This window comes from Dicentrarchus labrax, unplaced genomic scaffold, assembly GCF_905237075.1.
Source record: "Dicentrarchus labrax unplaced genomic scaffold, dlabrax2021, whole genome shotgun sequence".
NCBI lineage: Eukaryota > Metazoa > Chordata > Actinopteri > Moronidae > Dicentrarchus > Dicentrarchus labrax.
Genome location: NW_026136721.1, coordinates 1417060 through 1440000, shown reverse-complemented (window position 1 = coordinate 1440000; position 22941 = coordinate 1417060). Strand labels below are relative to the sequence as shown.

The window sequence follows — 22941 nt, the reverse complement described above, 5'->3', positions numbered from 1 at the left end:
GCTTGCCTTACCTCAGTGGCACAGCAGCGTTCAGATCCGATAACCAACAACCGCTGCCTCCCTGTTCCGCAGAAACCTTAAAGCAGTCTGGTTAATGTGAGCGAGAAGATAACAGAGATCCTCCTACCCATCCTCCGTTGTCTTCTATCCATCCCCGGAGTGGCTGCGAGTCCAGACTCTCCTCTAACCACGCGGCGATGTCGTCCACCCGCCACGCCCCGTCCGTGTGGGCCACCTCAGCACTCAGAGCTCCGCCCAGCGCCATCATGGCCACGATCCGCCCCCAGTTCACCCCGTCCCTGAACAGCTCCTCCCTGACCGCCGTCAGGCCACGCAGCAGCTCCGCCACGCCACCGTCGCACAGCAGCAGCACCGACACCTGGGCTGCCAGGTCACCACGGTAACGCTGCTCCAGCTCGTCGCCGGCACACCGCAGAGCGACCTGCAGTCGGGTCGGTGACGAGCTGGGACCTAAAAGGAGATGAATGACATTGTAATACTAGCAGAAGACAACGGGGACTTCACGTGGACGTCATCTCGCTGTTCTGACCGATGACTGTGATGGTACCAATGCCGCAGTTCGCTTAACACGGCTAGCTGCTGTCTATTACAGTATTATTACAGTAGTATTATAGTATTATTACAGTATTATTACAGTATTATTACAGTATTATTATAGTATTATTACAGTATTATTACAGTAGTATTATAGTATTATTACAGTATTATTACAGTATTATTACAGTATTATTACAGTATTATTACAGTAGTATTATAGTATTATTACAGTAGTATTATAGTATTATTACAGTATTATTACAGTATTATTACAGTAGTATTATAGTATTATTACAGTATTATTATAGTATTATTACAGTATTATTACAGTATTATTACAGTAGTATTATAGTATTATTACAGTATTATTACAGTAGTATTATAGTATTATTACAGTAGTATTATAGTATTATTACAGTATTATTACAGTATTATTACAGTAGTATTACAGTATTATTACAGTAGTATTATAGTATTATTACAGTATTATTACAGTAGTATTATAGTATTATTACAGTAGTATTATAGTATTATTATAGTATTATTACAGTATTATTACAGTAGTATTATAGTATTATTATAGTATTATTACAGTAGTATTATAGTATTATTACAGTATTATTACAGTAGTATTATAGTATTATTACAGTATTATTATAGTATTATTACAGTATTATTACAGTAGTATTATAGTATTATAGTATTATTACAGTATTATTACAGTAGTATTATAGTATTATTACAGTATTATTACAGTAGTATTACAGTAGTATTATAGTATTATTACAGTAGTATTATAGTATTATTACAGTATTATTACAGTAGTATTATAGTATTATTACAGCAGTATTATAGTATCATTACATTATTATTACAGTAGTATTATAGTATTATTATAGTATTATTACAGTAGTATTATAGTATTATTACAGTATTATTACAGTATTATTACAGTAGTATTATAGTATTATTACAGCAGTATTATAGTATCATTACATTATTATTACAGTAGTATTATAGTATTATTACAGTATTATTATAGTATTATTAAAATATTATTACAGTATTATTACAGTAGAATTATAGTATTATTATAGTATTATTACAGTATTATTACAGTAGTATTATAGTATTATTACAGTATTATAATAGTATTATTATAGTATTACTACAGTATTATTACAGTAGTATTATAGTATTATAGTATTATTACAGTATTATTACAGTAGTATTATAGTATTATTACAGTATTATTACAGTATTATTATAGTATTATTATAGTATTATTACAGTATTATTACAGTAGTATTATAGTATTATTACAGTATTATTACAGTAGAATTATAGTATTATTATAGTATTATTACAGTATTATTACAGTAGTATTATAGTATTATTACAGTATTATTACAGTAGAATTATAGTATTATTATAGTATTGTTACAGCATTATTACAGTAGTATTATAGTATTATTACAGTATTATTACAGCAGTATTATAGTATTATTATAGTATTATTACAGTAGTATTATTACAGTAGTATTATTACAGTATTATTACAGTAGAATTATAGTATTATTATAGTATTATTACAGTATTATTATAGTATTATTACAGTAGAATTATAGTATTATTATAGTATTATTACAGTATTATTATAGATTATTACAGTATTATAACAGTAGAATTATAGTATTATTATAGTATTATTACAGTATTATTATAGATTATTACAGTATTATAACAGTAGAATTATAGTATTATTATAGTATTATTACAGTATTATTACAGTAGTATTATAGTATTATTACAGTATTATTACAGTATTATTATAGTATTATTACAGTAGTATTATAGTCTTATTACAGTATTATTACAGTAGAATTACAGTATTATTATAGTATTATTACAGTATTATTACAGTAGTATTATAGTATTATTACAGTAGAATTATAGTATTATTATAGTATTATTACAGTATTATTATAGTATTATTACAGTATTATTACAGTAGAATTATAGTATTATTACAGTATTATTATAGTATTATTACAGTATTATTACAGTATTATTATAGTATTATTACAGTATTATTACAGTAGTATTATAGTATTATAGTATTATTACAGTAGTATTATAGTATTATTATAGTATTATTACAGTATTATTACAGTAGTATTATAGTATTATTACAGTAGTATTATAGTATTATTATAGTATTATTACAGTATTATTACAGTAGTATTATAGTATTATTACAGTATTATTACAGTAGAATTATAGTATTATTACAGTATTATTAGAGTAGTATTATAGTATTATTACAGTAGAATTATAGTATTATTATAGTATTATTACAGTATTATTACAGTATTATTATAGTATTATTACAGTAGTATTATAGTATTATTATAGTATTATTACAGTAGTATTATAGTATTATTACAGTATTATTACAGTAGAATTATAGTATTATTACAGTAGAATTATAGTATTATTATAGTATTATTACAGTAGTATTACAGTAGTATTATAGTATTATTACAGTAGAATTATAGTATTATTACAGTATTATTATAGTATTATTACAGTATTATTACAGTAGTATTATAGTATTATTACAGTAGAATTATAGTATTATAATAGTATTATTACAGTATTATTACCATTGTATTATAGTATTATTACAGCATTATTACAGTAGTATTATAGTATTATTACAGTATTATTACAGTATTATTATAGTAGTATTATAGTATTATTAAGTAAGTTTTATTTCTATAGCACTGTTTTAACACAGAGATCAAAAGTGCTTTACAAACAACAAACAAACAGAGAGAGCATGTAAATACAAACAAAGGAAGATAAAACAAGAGGGAACGATAAATTAAAAGAGAGACAACAGATGAGAAAACAACAGGAGATCTATAAAAGGTCTGTAGAGGATTGAAACCACAGATTGAGTGAATCTGAGTGATTGAGGAAGACTGTTCCACAATGTTGGAGCTAAAACAGCGAAGGTCTCCTTTAATGGTGCAGTCAGAGCGGGGGATGGATAAAAGAGAACTGAGGAGTAGAATGAGGAACGAGGAGATCTGCAATGTAACTGAAGAGCCTCATATTCAATCAGTAACATCTTATAGTGGATTCTGAGTTCTACAGGAAGCCAATGAAGGGATGTGAGAACAGGAGTAATGTGGAACCGACAGCTGGTTCTGGTTCTGGTTCAAAGTCTGACTGCCCGTTCTGGTACTGGTTCAAAGTCTGACGGCTGGTTCTGATTCTGGTTCTGGTGCAAAGTCTGACGGCTGGTTCTGGTTCTGGTTCAAAGTCTGACGGCTGGTTCTGGTTCAGGTTCAATGTCTGATGGCTGTTTCTGGTTCTGGTTCAAAGTCTGACGGCTGGTTCTGGTTCTGGTTCTGGTTCAATGTCTGATGGCTGGTTCTGGTTCTGGTTCAAAGTCTGACGGCTGGTTCTGGTTCTGGTTCTGGTTCAAAGTCTGACGGCTGGTTGTGGTTCTGGTTCTGGTTCAAAGTCTGACGGCTGCATTTTGTACTAACTGTAAATGATTTAATTAAGCCTGACTAAGGAACGTGTGGAGGGAGTTACAGTAATCTATAATCTATGTAATCTATGATCTATGTAATCAGTAATCTATGTAATCAGTAATCTATAATCTATATAATCTATGTAATCTGTAATCTATGTAATCAATAATCTATATAATCTATGTAATCAGTAATCTATAATCTATATAATCTATATAATCAGTAATCAGTAATCTATGTAATCAGTAATCTATAATCTATATAATCTATATAATCTATGTAATCAGTAATCAGTAATCTATGTAATCAGTAATCTATAATCTATATAATCTATGTAATCAGTAATCGGTAATCAGTAATCAATGTAATCAGTCATCTATATAATCTATGTAATCAGTCATCTATGTAACCAGTAATCTTTGTAATCAGTAATCAGTAATCTATGTAATCAGTAATCTATATAATCTATGTAATCAGTAATCAGTAATCAGTAATCTATGTAATCAGTAATCTATATAATCTATGTAATCAGTAATCTATGTAATCAGTAATCTATATAATCTATGTAATCAGTAATCAGTAATCTATGTAATCAGTAATCTATATAATCTATGTAATCAGTAATCTATGTAATCAGTAATCTATATAATCTATGTAATCAGTAATCTATGTAATCAGTACTCTATATAATCTATGTAATCAGTAATCAGTAATCTATGTAATCAGTAATCTATATAATCTATGTAATCAGTAATCAGTAATCTATGTAATCAGTAATCTATATAATCTATGTAATCAGTAATCTATGTAATCAGTAATCTATATAATCTATATAATCTATGTAATCAGTAATCTATGTAATCAGTAATCTATATAATCTATGTAATCAGTTATCTATGTAATCAGTAATCTATATAATCTATATAATCTATGTAATCAGTAATCTATGTAATCAGTAATCTATATAATCTATATAATCTATGTAATCAGTAATCTATGTAATCAGTAATCTATGTAATCAGTAATCTATGTAATCAGTAATGTATATAATCTATGTTATCAGTAATCAGTAATCTATGTAATCAGTAATCTATATAATCTATGTAATCAGTAATCTATGTAATCAGTAACCTATGTAATCAGTAATCTATATAATCTATGTAATCAGTAATCAGTAATCTATGTAATCAGTAATCTATATAATCTATGTAATCAGTAATCTATGTAATCAGTAATCTACACTGAACAAAATTATAAACACAACACTTTTGTTTTTGTCCCCATTCATCATGAGCTGAACTCAAAGATCTCAGACTTTCTCTTTGTACACAAAAGGCCTATTTCTCTCAAATATTGTTCACAAATCAAAATCTGTGTTAGTGAGCACTTCTCCTTTGCCGAGATAATCCATCCACCTCACAGGTGTGGCATATCAAGATGCTGATCAGACAGCATGGGTATTGCACAGGTGTATCTTAGGCTGGCCACAATAAAAGGCCACTCGAAAATGTGCAGTTTCACTGTATTGGGGGGTCGGGGGGGTCGGGGGGGTCCGGTAACCAGTCAGTATCTGGTGTGACCACCATTTGCCTCACGCAGTGCAACACATCTCCTTCTCATAGAGTTGATCAGGTTGTTGATTGTGGACTGTGGGATGTTGGTCCGAGCTCTGTCCTCTGAGGAAGTGGCTATTTATTATTTATTTATTATTTATTTACTCCAATGCTGCTGTACCTGATCCAATACCATAGCTTTAATATCTCTATTTATTTATGATTTATTTATTATTTATTCACTCCAATGCTGCTGTACCTGATCCTATACCATAGCTTTAATATCTCTATTTATTTATTATTTATTTATTATTTATTTATGATTTATTTACTCCAATGCTGCTGTACCTGATCCTATACCATAGCTTTAATATCTCTATTTATTTATTATTTATTTATTATTTATTTATGATTTATTTACTCCAATGCTGCTGTACCTGATCCTATACCATAGCTTTAATATCTCTATTTATTTATTATTTATTTATTATTTATTTATGATTTATTCACTCCAATGCTGCTGTACCTGATCCTATACCATAGCTTTAATATCTCTATTACTGACCAGTGAATGTCTCCGTTGTGGGATTAATAAAGTAATCTGACTAACCTTGCTGAGAGTCTTCCACAGCGACTCCTCGGTGTGACGTCACCGCCCGCTCAGGTCTCCCTGATGACGCAGTCAACGCTGACGCTGCTGACGCTGCTGACGCGGCCGCGTTGTGTCTGCGCTGGCCGCCCGTGCGGCGGCGGCGCGGCGGGTCGCGCCAGGTCAGGCCGGTGGAGAGCAGCTTGTAGCGGAGGAAGTCCTCCACGATGTCCCGGCTGCTGGAGGCGGAGGACATCGCTCATTATCGATCCTCCAACAGGAGGACACAGGGCTGATGTCTACGGAGGACTATTAGGAATAATCAATAGTTCGATCTGTCCATGTCTGAAGAGTGATGAAGACTCCGACATTAAAGTCTCCTGTCAGTCCAGTCTGGATCTGATGCTGCCTCCTCTCCACGTTATCGATCAGAGCTGATGATCGATAACTCCATCACAAACTCTCTCTATGCTGCGAGGCTCGTCCTGGTTCAGCCCTGAGGACCGGACGACCGGAGGACCGGAGGACCGGACTGAGGACCAGAGGACCGGACTGAGGAAACCCCCCAGCAGGACGATGGCGATCAATAATCGATACTGGCTCCGGGACTCGGTTGCTGAAGGAGGAAGGCAGGATGAGCTCCGGGTCTGTAGTCCTCACTGACACCGCACGTGCTATGCGCACACACACACAGCCGGTGGTCACGCCCCCTCGCTGCGACCGTCGGGACTCCCCTGCAGGTCCTCTCACCGCCAGACTCCGGTCACAAACCTCACAACTCACACAGTCCCGGTGCCGACGATGATGGTGACGAAGGATTCTTGTGCCTCGTTGATCCAGCAGAGTTCGGCTGTGTTCGGCTGTGTTCGGTTGTGTTCGGCTGTGTTCGGCTGTGTTCGGCTGTGTTCGGCTGTGTTCGGTTGTGTTCGGCTGTGTTCGGCTGTGTTCGTCTGTGTTCGGTTGTGTTCGGCTGTGTTCGGCTGTGTTCGGTTGTGTTCGGCTGTGTTCGGCTGTGTTCGGCTGTGTTCGGTTGTGTTCGGCTGTGTTCGGCTGTGTTCGGCTGTGTTCGGTTGTGTTCGGCTGTGTTCGGCTGTGTTCGGTTGTGTTTACGCGCCTGAGCTTTTCCTGACTCTTTGTGCATTTTAAGTATAAACATCAAATAGAAACTTGTTTATAGATGTTTTATTAGTATTTATTAGTATTATTTATTTCTCTGTTGTTGAGTTTTTATTAGTAAATAAAGTTTGCTTGAATGAAAACTGTAGCTGTGTGTGTTTGCTGCCACCTGCTGGATGTACTACAACATTATATTATATATATTATATGTTATATTATATTATATCATTTATATATTATATTATATTATATTATATTATTTATATATTATATGTTTTATTATATTATATTATTTATATATTATATTATATTATATTATATATTATATATCATATTATATTATATTATTTATATATTATATATTATATTATATATATATATATATATTTTAGACACAACAGGCTGCAAAGTACTTTTATTTAAATACTTTTTATTATTATTATTATTATCATTATTATTAATATTATTAGTGTTGTTGTTGTTGTTGTTGTTGTTGTCATCACCAGGGGGCGGAGATGAGCCGTGTTTTAGAGGTATTTACGGTGCAGCTGACATCACGTGAACGCAGCACACACACACACACACACACACACGGCTCCGGTTACCGGGGCAGTGTCAGATGGGTTTCTATTTTCTCCATCTTTCCCTCCGACCCGGAAATACTGAGAGAGACAGACAGACAGACAGACAGACAGACTCCGCCGCGCTCTCCGGTCTCAACTGTTCCGGTAACAACAACCGACCACCGACCGCTCTGCGGACCAGAGCCACAACATGTCCCTGCAGCTGCCCCCGTGCGTGATAGACTGCGGGACCGGGTGAGGAGACACACACAGTGAGAGAGAGAGAGTGTGTCTGTGTGTGTGTGTGTGTGTGTGTGTGTGTGTGTCTGTGTGTGTGTGTCTGTGTGTGTGTGTGTGTGTGTGTGTCTGTGTGTCTGTGTGTGTGTGTGTGTGTGTGCGTGTGTGTGCGTGTGTGTGTGCGTGTGTGTGCGTGTGTCTGTGTGTGTGTCTGTGTGTGTCTGTGTGTGTGTGTGTGTGTGTGTGTGTGTGTGTGTGTGTGTGTGTGTGTGTGTGTGTGTGTGTGTGTCTGTGTGTGTGTGTGTGTGTGTGTGTGTGTGTGTGTGTGTGTGTGTGTGTGCGTGTGTGTGTGTGTGTCTGTGTGTGTGTGTGTGTGTCTGTGTGTGTGTCTGTGTGTGTCTGTGTGTGTGTGTGTGTGTGTCTGTGTGTGTCTGTGATTATTGATTGAGTTTATACACTGATTAATGATTATAGATTATTGATTGAATATAGAATATAGCTCTAGAGTTTATACACTGATTAATGATTATAGATTATTGATTGAATATAGAATATAGCTCTAGAGTTTATACACTGATTAATGATTATAGATTATTGATTGAATATAGAATATAGCTCTAGAGTTTATACACTGATTAATGATTATAGATTATTGATTGAATATAGAATATAGCTCTAGAGTTTATACACTGATTAATGATTATAGATTATTGATTGAATATAGAATATAGCTCTAGAGTTTATACACTGATTAATGATTATAGATTATTGATTGAGCTAATGAGTAAAAGGTGTGTTTATTTCTGCTGTAAGGTTTTAATATGGGGCTTTATGCAGACTGACTCACTGCTGGAGCCAGCCTCTAGTGGCTGTTACAGGAACTGCAGGGTTTGTTACGGAGGTTGCTGATTGGCTGTCGTCAGTGTGTGCTGTGTTTGATTGACAGCTGGTCTGTGATCAGTCTATTCTGGTCTGAATGTGGGACAGCTGGAGGAATTAGAGCAGCGTTCCCATCATCAGTTCTCTCTACAGGGACAGGGTGAAGGTGTCCCTTTGAACTCTGGGTAATTGTGACACTATTTTAAGAATTGTTACAAATTAATGGATTAATAGAGAAAGTAACCAACGGTTTAAAATGAGTCCAACAACAAAATCCTGCTTTTACATAAATGCATCCACTATAAAATAAAATAAAATAAAAGTACTAATACAGTTTTTAGCTTTAATTATTTATCCTTTTAATGTTTAATTAAAAGATATTTACAGTGTAAACAATGATTAATAAATCCAGGTGAACTCTGCTATAATACAATAATCAGACTTACATTTACAGCAGAGTGCTGTTATTATTGGATTGTTATTATTTTAATGTGAATGTTAAAAGTTATAGAATTTCAACTCAATTCAATTTTATTTGTATAGCACCAATTCATAACAGAAGTTATCTCAGGACACTTTTCAAATAGAGCAGGTCTAGACCGAACTCTTTAAAACATTATTTACAGAGACCCAACAGTACCACCATGAGCAAGACCTTGGAGACAAGGGCAAGGAAAAACTGCCTGACAGACAGACAGGTGCACAGCAACAACAGTATTGGCAATGGCAGTCAAGCAGGACCATGGCAGGAGGCTCCACCAAGATCCATGAGAACCTGCGAGACGAGAAAGCACAAGAACTCCGGGGAAGAAGTGAAGTTAGTAAAGATATCTCAGTGGTGCGGTGCCGTTCCTCTAACTCACTAAGCCTCGCCTCCAGCGCAGTAAATAAACTACACTTAATACAGGTACCATTATCTTTAAAGGAGGCAGAGGAATAACTGAACATCTGACACACTGAGCAGGACAGAGGAGAGGGAGAGGGAGAAGCCATAGCTAACTGCTAATGCTAATGAAGCTAGCGTGTATGAAAAACTTTGAAAGTAGTGAAAAGTCCCTAAAAGAAGGAGAAACTCCGAGTGCTTAGGTAGAACTAGTCTACGTTTAAATGTTAAGCGGGTAAATAACCGCTGTAACGAGTAAAACTAATGTATATTTAGCGTTCACTGACAGAGCTACAGCACCAAACAGTGTACACAGAGCAGGAAGGAAACCGGAAGTGAGTCAGTACGCTTACTGTAGCACGTCACAGCAACAATCCACCCAGCAGTGTTAGAAGTGTAATAAAAGTCATTATCTGTGAGATTACAGTAATTATTGCTGTTTACACTGATAACAACTGTATTTGGACAGTTTACCAATGCATCTTCTTCATGTTCATCATCATCAGTCACTACTATCAGTGTAGTTGTTGCTACTGTTGCTGTGCACCTGTCTGTCTGTCTCTTTCTCTGTCTCTCTCTCTGTCTCTCTCTCTCTAACTTCTGTTATGAATTGGCGCTATACACATAAAATTGAATTATACACTGATAAACAACATTTATTCAACTTCCATCATTATACAACATATCTGTCAGTTAACTAACTAATACATTAAAGTTATGCAACTAATAATTTTTACTGTTAATGTCACTGATTTTATATCTATTTATAAACATATTAACAGTATTAAACTAGAATTGAACAATTTAATTTATTAAATAAACAGTAAATATCTGTGAATAAATTATAGATTTGTAAATGTATTTTAATCTTTTTATGTACATTTTTTTTACATTTTCTTTAAATAAACAGTTAAATCATTTTATGATTATTTACAGTTAAATATTTTTCATGTTATTTTACATTAAACATGTAAATTCATATATACTGTATATTCAAGTAACTAAAACATTACAATACAATACAAAAAAGAGGAAACACTTTGTAAACTTACAGATGTTTTTGTGCGGCTCTTCTTCGCTGTTTGTTAACGCACAGTTTTTATCTCTCGGACTGCAGGTACACAAAGATTGGCTATGCTGGAAACACAGAGCCACAGTTCATCATGCCCTCCTGTAAGTATCAAACATCCTCTCCAAACAGTATAAAGAAATGACAGTTCTGAGCAAATATTACTGAAATAAACTGATACCTTGACTGTGAGGCAGGGGCAGATCTAGAGAAATACTCTTTGGGTGGATTGAGACTTTAAACAGTCAAATCTCTTGTAAAAGTACTTTAAAGGGCAAGTAAAATAGTGCTGAACGTGTGTCACCTCCCCCGTTCAAGCAGCTGTAGCAGTCCAGCATGGACCGAACTCCTTATAACATTATTTACAGAGACCCAACAGTTCCACCATGAACAAGCACTTGGCGACAAGGGCAAGGAAAAACTGCCTGTTAAAAAGCAGAAACCTAGGACAGATCCTCCGGCTCTAGGTGGGTGGTCGTCTGTCTCGACCAGTTGGGGTGAGAGAGAGAGAGAGAGCGAGAGAGAGAGAGACAGAAAGAGAGACAGATAGACAGACAGACAGGTGCACAGTAACAACAGTATTGGCAATGGCAGTCAAGCAGGACCATGGCAGGAGGCTCCACCAGGATCCATGAGAACCTGCGAGACGAGAAAGCACAAGAACTCCGGGGAAGAAGTGAAGTTAGTAACATGCATTAATGGAACATGAATGAGTGCAGAAAGAGAGAGGAAGAGAGGAGCTCAGTGCACCATGGGAAATCCCCCGATAGTCTAGGCCTATAGCAGCATAACTAAGGGATGGTTCAGGACTCACCTGATCCAGCCCTAACTATAAGCTTTATCAAAGAGGAATGTCTTAAGCCTACTCTTGAATGTGGAGAGGGTGTCTGCCTCCCAAACCCCAACTGGAAGCTGGTTCCACAGGAGAGGAGCTTGGTAACTGAAGGCTCTGGCTCCTGTTCTACTTTTAGAGACTATAGGAACCACAAGTAGCCCAGCATTCAGAGAACGTAGTGTTCTAGTGGGGTAATAGGGTACTATGAGCTCTTTAAGATATGAAGGGGCCTGACCATGAAGAGCTTTATAGGTGAGGAGGAGGATTTTAAATTCTATTCTACATTTTACAGGGAGCCAATGCAGAGAAGCTAGTACAGGAGAGATGTGATCTCTTTTTCTAGTTCCTGTCAGTACTTGTGCTGCAGCGTTCTGAATTAATTGGAGCGTTTTAATGGACTTATTGGGGCAACCTGATAATAAAGAGTTGCAGTAATCCAGCCTTGAAGTAACAAATGCATGGATTAGTTTTTCTGCATCTGTCTGTGATAGGATGTGTCTAATTTTTGTAATATTACGTAAATGAAAGAAGGCAGTCCTAGAGGTCTGCTTCATGTGGGAGTTAAAAGACAAATCCTGATCAAAGATAACTCCAAGATTCCTGACAGTGGTGCTAGAGGCCAAGGTAATGCCATCTAGAGTGACTATATCTTTAGACAGTGAGTTTCTAAGGTTTTCGGGGCCAAGAACAAGAATTTCATTTTTTTCTGAGTTTAACATCAGAAAATTGCAGGTCATCCAGGATTTTATGTCCTTAAGACATGTTTGTAATTTAGATAATTGATTAATTTCATCGGGCTTGATCGATAGATATAACTGCGTATCATCTGCATAACAGTGAAAGTTAATGGAGTGATTCCTAATAATGTTGCCTAAAGGGAGCATATATAGAGTAAATAGTATTGGTCCAAGTACAGAACCTTGTGGAACTCCATGACTAACTGTGGTATTTATTGAAGATTCATCGTTAACATGTACAAACTGCGAACGATCTGATAAATATGACTTAAACCAGCTTAGTGCGGTTCCTTTAATGACAATTTGATGCTCAAGTCTCTGTAAAAGAATATCATGGTCAATGGTGTCAAATGCAGCACTAAGATCTAATAATACAAGTACAGAGACAAGTCCATTGTCAGAAGCAATCAGAAGGTCATTATTAACTTTAACCAGAGCTGTCTCTGTGCTGTGACGAACTCTAAATCCTGACTGAAAATCCTCAAATAAACTATTGTTATGTAAAAAGTCACACAACTCTTTGGCGACTACTTTCTCCAGAATCTTAGAGAGGAAGGGGAGGTTAGAAATCGGTCTATAGTTGGCTAAAACTCCTGGGTCAAGAGTGGGCTTTTTAAGAAGGGGTTTAATTACAGCTACTTTAAAGGACTGTGGTACATATCCTGATAATAAAGAAAGATTAATCATATCCAGTAAAGAAGTGCCAATTAAGGGTACGACTTCTTTAAGCAGCCTAGTTGGGATCGGGTCTAATAGACAGGTTGATGGCTTCGATGTGGAAATTATTGAAGTTAACTGATGAAGATCGATAGCAGAAAAACAATCTAAATATATATCTGAGTTTACATTAGTTAAAGTTCCTGAACTTGGAGAGCCACTGATAACTGTTGATGGCAGTTGGTGATTAATTTTCTCTCTAATAGTAATAATTTTATTATAGAAGAAGCTCATGAAGTCATTGCTACTTAAGTTTATGGGGATATGTGGCTCAATAGAGCTGTGACTCTCTGTCAGCCTGGCTACAGTGCTGAAGAGGAACCTAGGGTTATTCTTATTTTCTTCTATTAGTGCTGAGTAATAGGCTCCTCTGGCATTACGGAGGGCCTTTCTATAAGTTTTAAGATTATCTTGCCAAATTGAGCGATTAGAAATAGCTATTTGTTTTAACTGGCGGGTTTGGTGGTTATACCAAGGTGCTAGTCTCCTATGTTTTAATAATTTCCTTTTTATAGGAGCGATAGAGTCTAATGTTGATCGTAGTGAGCCTGTAGCACTATCGACAAGATTATCAATTTCAGAGGGACTAAAGTCGTTAAATTCAGACATGGCATTGAATTAAACACTGAAGGAATCTCCTCCTTAAATTTAGCTACAGCACTGTCAGATAGACATCTGCTGTAGGAAGTTTTGCCTAATGGCTTATAATCTAATAGTATGAATTCAAAAGTTATTAAATAATGGTCAGATAGGAAAGGATTATGTGGGAAGACTATTAAATGTTCAATATCAATGCCATATGATAGAACAAGGTCAAGAGTGTGATTAAAACAATGAGTTGGTTTATTTACACTGACAGAAGCCAATTGAGTCTATTAATGATATAAATGCATTACTAAGGCTGTCATTGTCAACATCCACATGAATATTAAAATCACCTACAATAATTACTTTATCTGATTTAAGGACTAAACTTGATAAAAACTCATTAAAAAAAAAAAGAATTCAGATATAAAATCAGAGTACGGTCCAGGAGCGCGGTACACTATAACAAATAGAACTGGCTGCAGTGTTTTCCAGGATGGGTGAGAAAGACTAAGAACAAGGCTTTCAAATGAATTATAATTTAGCTTATGTTTAGGGTCCATTAAAAATGGCTGCCACTCCACCTCCTCGGCCAGTGCCTTGAGGAATGTGAGTATTAATATGACTGGGGGGGTGGATTCATTTAGGCGTGGGACAACCAGGTCTCAGTAAGACAAAGTAAATCAATATCATAATCTGATATTAATTCGTTCACTAAAACAGCTTTAGAGGACAGAGACCTGATATTTAACAGCCCACATTTCATTCTCTTATTTTGTGCTACTGAGGAGTTAGTTTTAATTTTTATTAGGTTTTTATGTTTAACTCCTCTTGTTTTTATTTCTTTAAATAATTTAGGTGGTCGGGGGACAGACACAGTCTCTATGGGGTTTTGGGTGGGTGACTGTTCTAAAGAAAGTGCATAGAAGTGTGTAAGACAGCAGCTCTGCTTCCTGGTCCCAACTCTGGACTGTCAGGTTTTAGAGATAAACTTCGCCATATTTCTAGATAAGAGAGCCGCTCCATCCAAAGTGCGATGGATGCTGTCTCTCCTAATCAGACCAGGTTTTCCCCAAAAAGGCTTCCAGTTATCAATGAAGCCCACATCGTTTGCTGGACACCACCTCGACAGCCAGCGGTGGAATGACGACATGTGGCTATACATGTCATCACTGGTCACATTGGGCAGGGGTCCAGAGAAAACTACGGAGTCCAGCATAGTTTAAGTATAATTTTGGTGACCTCCGATTGGCGTAAACGGGTGTCATTACCGCCGATGTGGATAACAATCTTACCATATTTACGATTATCTTTAGCCAGCAGTTTTAAATAGGATTCAATGTCGCCCGCTCTGGCCCCAGGGATACATTTAGTTCAGTCTACACCTGCTCTATTTGAAAAGTGTCCTGAGATAACTTCTGTTATGAATTGGCGCTATACAAATAAAATTGAATTGAATTGAATTGAATTGAATTTAACTATGGCCGCTGGCTTCGCTAACGTCACGTTTCTGACTATGGAGCTGCCAATAACCAGAGTTGGTTCCTCAGCGGGTGTGTCGCTGAGTGGGGAAAATGTATTAGAAATGTGAATCGGTTGGTGGTGAACTGTGGGCTTCGGCGGTTTGCGGCTATGCTTCTCCCGGACCGTCACCCAGCCTCCCTGTCATCCCGGCTGCTCGGGATCTACTGGAGGACGGCTAACAGAAGCTACCTTCAGTCTGCCCACACCGGCTAAACATCTGGCACACTGAGCAGGACAGAGCAGAGGAAGAGGGATAAGCCATAGCTAACTGCTAATGAAGCTAGCATGTATGAAAACCTTTGATATCCCACCCACACCAACTGTGTGTGTGTTCGGATGCCTCTACCAAGACTATTGGTGCAGTGGAGTGCAGTAGAAACAAGTTCATCCTTGATGAGATTGAAGATAGACAGTAAAGTTTTTCTGTGATGGCAAGGTAGGCCTCAGGTACATACATGATGAGGTGAAGCACTTCTATGTGTGTGTGCACAATAGTGTCAGTCAGTTCCCAGTGCAATCCTCTGCTCTCACTGACGGCAGAACCCTGCCCAAAAGAAGCCCACTCTTCAAACTTAGTGCTGTCATTGAAGGACTTTTACATCTAATGATGTGGATCATTAGATGTAAAAGTCTCAGTCATACGCAAGTGCATCACCTGTCGGAAGCTTTGTGGTAAGATGGAGGTGCAAACCATGGCGGATATGCCACCTGAATGGCTCAGCACAGCACTCCCCATTCACCTATGTGGGATTGGATGTCTTTGGCCCTTGAAGGTATCTGAGAGACGCACTAGAGCAGTGCATATTGATGTATTGAGTCCATATTGAGTCCGTGAATACCTCCAGCTGCATCAATGCTCTGAGGTGATTCTTTGCACTCCGTGGAACTCAGACTGACCAAACAGCAACAAAGATCCTGTATCCAGAGATACCTGAGTGAGCAGGGTTGTTCATGGGAGTTCAAACCCCCACATTCTTCACATATGGGAGGCTCCTGGAAGCGAATGATTGGAGTAGCTCAACAAATACTTGACGTCCTGTGTACACTCATCTGCCATCATCAACGCCAGACCCCTTGTTCGAGTCTCTACCGATCCAGATGCTCCCTTCATTTTGAGACCTGCAGCGCTACTTACACAAAAGGCTGGTGCTTCCCTTTTACCTCAAGATTTCTTAGACAAGGACCTCCACCGAAGCCAATGGAGACAGGTACCAGTCCTTGCTAGCATGTTCTGGACAAGATGGAGACACAAGTACCTCCTGACACTGGAGAATCGCAGGAAGTGGGTCGGGATCGCTGCAACCTATAGGAAGACCATGTAGTGCTGTTAAAAGACAGCCAAGTTGCATGGACTGAGTGGCCTATGGCACTAGTAACATCCACCTTTGAAAGTCAGGAGGTGTGCAAGATTAAAGTAAGGACAACATCTCATGGAAGAGTGTTCTACCCTCCTGGCAGTTGGTTTTATGTTTGTTTTGATTATAGTCTTTATGTTTTCTTTATATTTTCTATTATATCTTTATAATTTTTTTTTTATTATTCTTTATTGTATTTTTTACACTTCTGTACTTTTGCACTACATTTCCCCAACGCTGCTGTGTCAAACTCGCATTTCTCCCACAGGGAATCAATAAAGGAGCATCTGATCTTATCTTTGCTTTATCACCGCGTACTGGTTAAATGTGGGATTACAATTAGGAAACCATGGGGTTCAAAGTTCATACATATCAAGAGAGACTACATAGATAATTAAGGTCTTTAAGACTAAATAAATGTATTTAACCAAGATTTACTGCCCAAAACACCCAGAACCTGCTGGCTGGAAGGAGAGAGAGAACTAACTGATTCAAACCCCTATATAGCCTTACAATCAGGGAAGATTCAGGTGTAACTCATCTACCAGCCACACCCCTGCCACTCTGTCTCCTGCAAAGGAAAAGACACAGAACAACCAGAGTGGGAGGAGTCATCACTGTCTTGTTCTAAAAGCAATTTCTAAGAGTTTTTGTGCAGTGATAATAAAGCTGTGTTTGTACAGTAATCAGTGAGCTCCAGTAGCTAGCCATGCTGTTAGCTAGCTAGCTAAATAATGAATCTTTGCTCTGTGTTGCTAAAAGTCAAGATTGATTAACAAGTGAATGTCAGGATATTATTGGTTGAAATCAGTTAGTTGACTGACGCAAGGTTACGGATGTGACCTTAAAGGATTAAAAAACACAACAGAACATTCTTCTGATCCGGTTCAGGTGTTGCCATCAAGGAGTCGGCCAGTGTGGGAGAACAGGCTCAGAGGAGGCTCGTACGAGGAGTCGAGGACCTCGACTTCTACATCGGAGACGAAGCTGTAGACAAACCCAATTATGCAACCAAGGTAGGCGGAGGGGGAGGAGGAGAAGGAGGTGGTAGAGGAGGAAGAGGATTGACTGCTGGTGTTCTTTGTCTTGTGTGTTTAGTGGCCTATCCGTCATGGGATCGTGGAGGACTGGGATCTGATGGAGAAGTTTATGGAGCAGATCATTTTTAAATACCTTCGAGCTGAGCCTGAAGACCACAGCTTCCTCATGGTGGGTAGACTGAGCAAAGGAACAGGTAGGTTGCAGAGGTCAGTGAGGAGTTACAAAGGGCCAGTGAGGAGTTACAGAGGTCACTGAGAAGTTACAGAAGTCACTGAGGAGGTTAAAGAGGTCACTGAGAAGTTACAGAGGTCATTGAGGAGTTATAGAGGTCACTTAGAAGTTGTAGAGGTCACTGAGGAGTTACAGAGTTCAGTGAGGAGTTAAAGAGGTCATTGAGGAGGTTACAGAGGTCACTGAGAAGTTACAGAGGTCACTGAGGAGGTTAAAGAGGTCACTGAGAAGTTACAGAGGTCACTGAGGAGGTTAAAGAGGTCACTGAGAAGTTACAGAGGTCATTGAGGAGTTATAGAGGTCACTTAGAAGTTGTAGAGGTCACTGAGGAGTTACAGAGTTCAGTGAGGAGTTAAAGAGGTCATTGAGGAGGTTACAGAGGTCACTGAGAAGTTACAGAGGTCACTGAGGAGGTTAAAGAGGTCACTGAGAAGTTACAGAGGTCACTGAGGAGGTTAAAGAGGTCACTGAGAAGTTACAGAGGTCACAGAGGAGTTCTAGAGGTCACTTAGAAGTTGTAGAGGTCACTGAGGAGTTACAGAGTTCAGTGAGGAGTTAAAGAGGTCATTGAGGAGTTAAAGAGGTCATTGAGGAGTTACAGAGGTCACTGAGAAGTTACAGAGGTCACTGAGGAGTTACAGAGGTCACAAGGAGTTGTAGAGGTCACTGAGGAGTTACAGAGGTCACTGAGGAGTTACAGAGGTCACTGAGGAGTTACAGAGGTCACAAGGAGTTGTAGAGGTCACTGAGGAGTCACAGAGGCCACTGAGGAGTTACAGATGTCACTGAGGAGTTACAGAGGTCAGTGAGGAGTTGTAGAGGTCACTGAGGAGTTACAGAGGTCACTGAGGAGTTGTAGAGGTCACTGAGGAATTGTAGAGGTCACTGAGGAGTTACAGAGGTCACTGAGGAGTTGTAGAGGTCACTGAGGAATTGTAGAGGTCACTGAAGAGTTGTAGAGGTCACTGAGGAATTGTAGAGGTCACTGAAGAGTTGTAGAGGTCACTGAGGAATTGTAGAGGTCACTGAGGAGTTAGAGGTCAGTGAGGTTAAAATCTGTATGTCTGTGTGTTTGCAGACTGAACCTCCTCTCAACACTCCAGAGAACAGAGAGTACCTGGCAGAGATCATGTTTGAGACCTTCAACATACCTGGACTCTACATCGCAGTGCAGGTGAGACACATACAGTCAGACAGGTAGACACTCAGCCAGGTAGAGACACAAACAGGTAGAGAGATAGACCGCTATGTGGTGTGGTGTAACGTGTCCTCCATCAGGCCGTGTTGGCGTTGGCGGCGTCTTGGACGTCTCGACAGGTGGGACAGAGAACTCTGACCGGCATCGTCATCGACAGCGGAGACGGAGTCACACACGCTATCCCTGTGGTCAGACACACACACACACACACACACACACACACACACACACACATTTCATTCAACACACTGCTGTTTGGAGCCTCTCTGCTCACTGATTGGTCGGTGCAACTGTCACAGGCTGAGGGCTACGTGATTGGCAGTTGTATAAAGCACATCCCCATCGCGGGGCGGGACATCACCTTCTTCATCCAACAGCTGCTCAGAGACAGAGAGGTTGGGATTCCTCCAGAGCAGTCGCTGGAGACCGCCAAGGCTGTAAAGGTACTGCTGCTCCTCTTCTGCTCCTCAGACTCCTTCTGCTCTCCTCTTATTCTTTCATTGTTCCTCCTCCTCCACTTCACTCTCTTTCTTTAATATAACGCTGTCAGAGACCATCAGTCTGGTTAATGTAACACTGCTAAACCTTTTTGATTTGTGTGTTTCTGTGTGTGTGTGTGTGTGTGTGTGTGTGTGTGTGTGTGTGTGTGTGTGTGCAGGAGCGGTACTGTTACATCTGCCCGGACATTGTCAAAGAGTTCACAAAGTACGACTCTGACCCGGGAAAATGGATCAAACAGTACCGTGGAATCAACGCCATCAGTAAGACCGCCTTCCACATCGATGTGGGCTACGAGCGCTTCCTGGGCCCTGAGATCTTCTTCCACCCTGAGGTACCTGCATGGAGCTTTTTACTGTCCGGTTCAGTCTCAGCTGGTGAACATAGTGGAGCAGTGAGCTGCTAAAGAGATTCAGTTCAGTTAAAACAAAGACAAATGTTAAAACTAAAATAATAAAGTTCCAGATAAAATGGTGTAAAATATGGATTGTAAACGATATGAAACTATAAATGTGTCTTTCAGTTCGCTAACCCAGACTTCATGCAGCCTATCTCTGATGTCGTTGATGAGGTCATTCAGAACTGTCCAATCGATGTGAGGAGACCGCTTTACAAGGTAACTCCCCCAAGTCGAGTTCACACTAAGGAGACAAATGTTTGCTCTTTGTGTGCCTGTTTTTAAACTACTTTCCTAAATAAACATGATGTTATTAATGATCCTGTGTGTGTGTGTGTGTGTGTGTGTGTGTGTGTGTGTGTGGGTGGTGTGTGGGTGTGTGTGGGTGTGTCAGAACATCGTGCTCTCCGGAGGATCCACCATGTTCAGAGACTTTGGGCGGCGGCTGCAGAGAGACCTGAAGAGAGTCGTGGACGCTCGACTGAAACTGAGTGAAGAACTCAGTGGAGGACGGATAAAGGTCAGACAGACAGACAGGCAGACAGGCAGACAAACAGACAGACAGACAGTTGACTGATTGTCTGTATTTGCAGCCGAAGCCGATGGAGGTTCAGGTCGTCACACATCACATGCAGCGCTACGCCGTCTGGTTCGGAGGCTCCATGTTGGCGTCCACGGTAAGCACTCGCACATATGTGCTTCTATAATTGAGAGGACCCTCAGCACCAAGCAGTGCCACATTATTCTGGCCTGGTCCTGACCTAAACCTGATTCTAACCTAAACCTGAAAACCAGATATCCCTTTGAAGAAGCCAGGACCAGACTCAGGCTTTGTTCACTCTGCGGGCAAATCAAATTTGTTTCTTAAATCAGATATTTAGGACAGACTGTTATATTTGCAAGCATTGGTTGCTGTGGTAACCACATCGTGCCAGTAAGTACCCCGGTGACGCAGTTTTCTAACGTGGAACCAGCGTTGGCCGTAAGAAGCCGCAAAGGGCCAGCAGGCAGTTTCTTTTAGCGTCTGTCCACAAGACCACATTTACATTTGTCTAACATTTTACTCGTCATAATACACAGTAATGTAGAAGGAGGTCTGAGGTGCTGCAGTTGGACCCTTTTGGGTATCTAAAGACACTTTGAAATCGGAGCGTCCGGAGCGTACAGACTGAGAGTGAAACAAATGTTTCTTGGATCCAATTTGCCAAAATCATATTCCACGTTTGCTTTATGTTTTGTTTTTCCTAAAATCTGGATTCAGTCTGGATATGCCAAAAAATGGATTGTCCAAAGTAGTTGTCAAAATGTCCTCACTTCATAAAAATGTAACAAAGACAGACATTGTTTGTTTGTTTGTTTGTTTGTTTGTGTTTGCAGCCGGAGTTCCTCCAGGTTTGTCACTCTAAGAAGGACTACGATGAGATTGGCCCCAGCATCTGTCGACACAACCCGGTGTTCGGCATCATGTCCTGACGGCAGCAGCAGCTACAGACGACTAGCCTGTTAGCCTGCTACATTGTTAGCCTGTTGCCCACTAGATAGGCTTGCTGGCCTGTTCACCTGCTATCTGCCAGACACCAGCCTGTTTATCTATATCTATCTATCTTATCTTGTCCCATTCAGTTTTTAGCTTTCTAGGCTACTACACTGTTAGCAGGCTAGCTCAGTCTCGTCAAGCATGCAGAGGTCTGGAGAAACTGGAGCACAAACGTCAGATTTCTGTGAACTGTGAAAATAAACTGTGGCATTGTTTTATTTTAGACTTTGACCACAGAGGTCTTGTTTCTTTCTCATCCAAAGAACAACCAAAGAAAACAGCATTTAAAAGGTGGCGCAAGGATTTCTCCAGACCCCGAGATGAGGTCTAGCTAGCTGCTAGCCTGTTAGCCATACTCAAAAATGTAGTCCTGCTGAGAGTGTTTGAGCTTTTGGCCTGAAGGAAGAGTTTCTTTCCGAGCCATTTCAGAGAAAAGTTCACAGAACAGAAACAAGTATTTCTCATCAGATTTGAATTAGGAGGAGCTGAAACCAGATTCACTTAGACGCTGGTTTAAACAGATTCTGGTCAGTAATCAATACTCAGCATCAATCAAACTAATACCACCAGACAGCTCGTGTTTCTGTAGTGGAGACTAAACGTTAACAATGATCCATATCAGCAGTTTGAATCCAACTAAAAGCTCCCTGCACCAAACTCCCTTTAAGAAATATCACATTTTAACAATTCCTAACGTGTTCGTAACAACACGTAACTCTAGAAACACGAGCTAAAGGCCGTCATATGTCCACAGTCTGACTGTAACTCTAGAAACACGAGCTAAAGGCCGTCATATGTCCACAGTCTGACTGTAACTCTGTCTGCGTGCCAGTATAAAATCCTGTAGTCGTCACTCCAACCTCCGGATGAAGAACTGAAGGTATGTTTGGTTCAAGCTGAGGACAGAATCCTGTTTCTTCTGGTTGTGATCATCTCTTCCTCTTTACATCTTGTGTTACTGCATCCGTCACTTCATCTTCTTCGTGTGTGTAAATATATGTGTAGACCTGCTGTCAGTCAGCGTGTTGGCGTGTTAGCATGTCAGCTGCCACGTGATTGGATGAGAGCTGAGATTTTACATGCATCAGATGATGACTGATGCATGTAAAGTGATATTACTGCTATTAAAGCTCCAGTGAGTAACATTAATGGAGAACTGTAGTTCCACAACGTAGAGGAGGGTTATTAAGATATAACAGGAATCCATTCATATAAACTTTATTTCAATCTGTATACAGAATAAGTTTTATCCTGTTTACTGCCAATATTCCCCACTGTGAAGCCAGAACTG

At 39.0% G+C, this 22941-nt stretch overlaps 2 protein-coding genes and 1 long non-coding RNA gene across 8 annotated transcripts in view; 1 reads left to right on the top strand and 2 right to left on the bottom strand.

Moving 5' to 3' along the window:
* Positions 1 to 118, bottom strand: part of LOC127355243 (uncharacterized) — a 1118-nt gene extending 1000 nt beyond the window's left edge. For 3 of the 5 annotated variants that reach the window (XR_007881678.1, XR_007881680.1, XR_007881682.1), the window contains exon 1: positions 1 to 118. This exon is cut by the window's left edge. This is a non-coding gene — a long non-coding RNA (uncharacterized LOC127355243). The other 2 variants (XR_007881681.1, XR_007881679.1) reach the window with 2 other exon arrangements.
* Positions 1 to 7089, bottom strand: part of LOC127355231 (apoptosis regulator Bcl-2) — a 15362-nt gene extending 8273 nt beyond the window's left edge. The window contains exons 1-2 of the mRNA XM_051385910.1: positions 6270 to 7089; positions 128 to 471 (exon numbers count right to left, since the gene is read on the bottom strand). Coding sequence (XP_051241870.1) covers positions 128 to 471; positions 6270 to 6504 — 579 coding nt within the window. The 5' untranslated portion in view covers positions 6505 to 7089. The remainder of the gene's footprint in view (positions 1 to 127; positions 472 to 6269) is intronic.
* A 910-nt stretch (positions 7090 to 7999) lies between these two features.
* Positions 8000 to 21881, top strand: actr3b (actin related protein 3B). Of its 2 annotated transcripts, XM_051385880.1 has the most exons (13): positions 8034 to 8182; positions 9111 to 9228; positions 11044 to 11099; positions 17640 to 17764; positions 17847 to 17957; positions 19099 to 19194; positions 19299 to 19406; positions 19518 to 19661; positions 19877 to 20050; positions 20240 to 20332; positions 20508 to 20633; positions 20707 to 20790; positions 21491 to 21881. In XM_051385880.1, the coding sequence occupies exons 3-13, from the start codon at positions 11090 to 11092 to the stop codon at positions 21584 to 21586; spliced, it is 1167 nt and encodes a 388-aa protein (XP_051241840.1). In that variant the 5' UTR covers positions 8034 to 8182; positions 9111 to 9228; positions 11044 to 11089; the 3' UTR covers positions 21587 to 21881. The 2 variants fall into 2 exon arrangements, with proteins under 2 accessions (XP_051241839.1, XP_051241840.1); XM_051385879.1 differs by lacking the exon at positions 9111 to 9228 and having other exon boundaries at positions 8000 to 8182.
* Positions 21882 to 22941: the final 1060 nt, after the last annotated feature.

What these genes read in the sequence shown, in the direction of transcription:
- actr3b (XM_051385879.1), top strand. Translation starts at nt 8,139, where the DNA reads ATGTCCCTGCAGCTGCCCCCGTGCGTGATAGACTGCGGGACCGG. An exon ending in AAGACCACAGCTTCCTCATG is followed by an intron (nt 17,958 to 19,098) that starts GTGGGTAGACTG and finishes GTGTGTTTGCAG; the next exon opens with ACTGAACCTCCTCTCAACAC. An exon ending in TCACACACGCTATCCCTGTG is followed by an intron (nt 19,407 to 19,517) that starts GTCAGACACACA and finishes CAACTGTCACAG; the next exon opens with GCTGAGGGCTACGTGATTGG.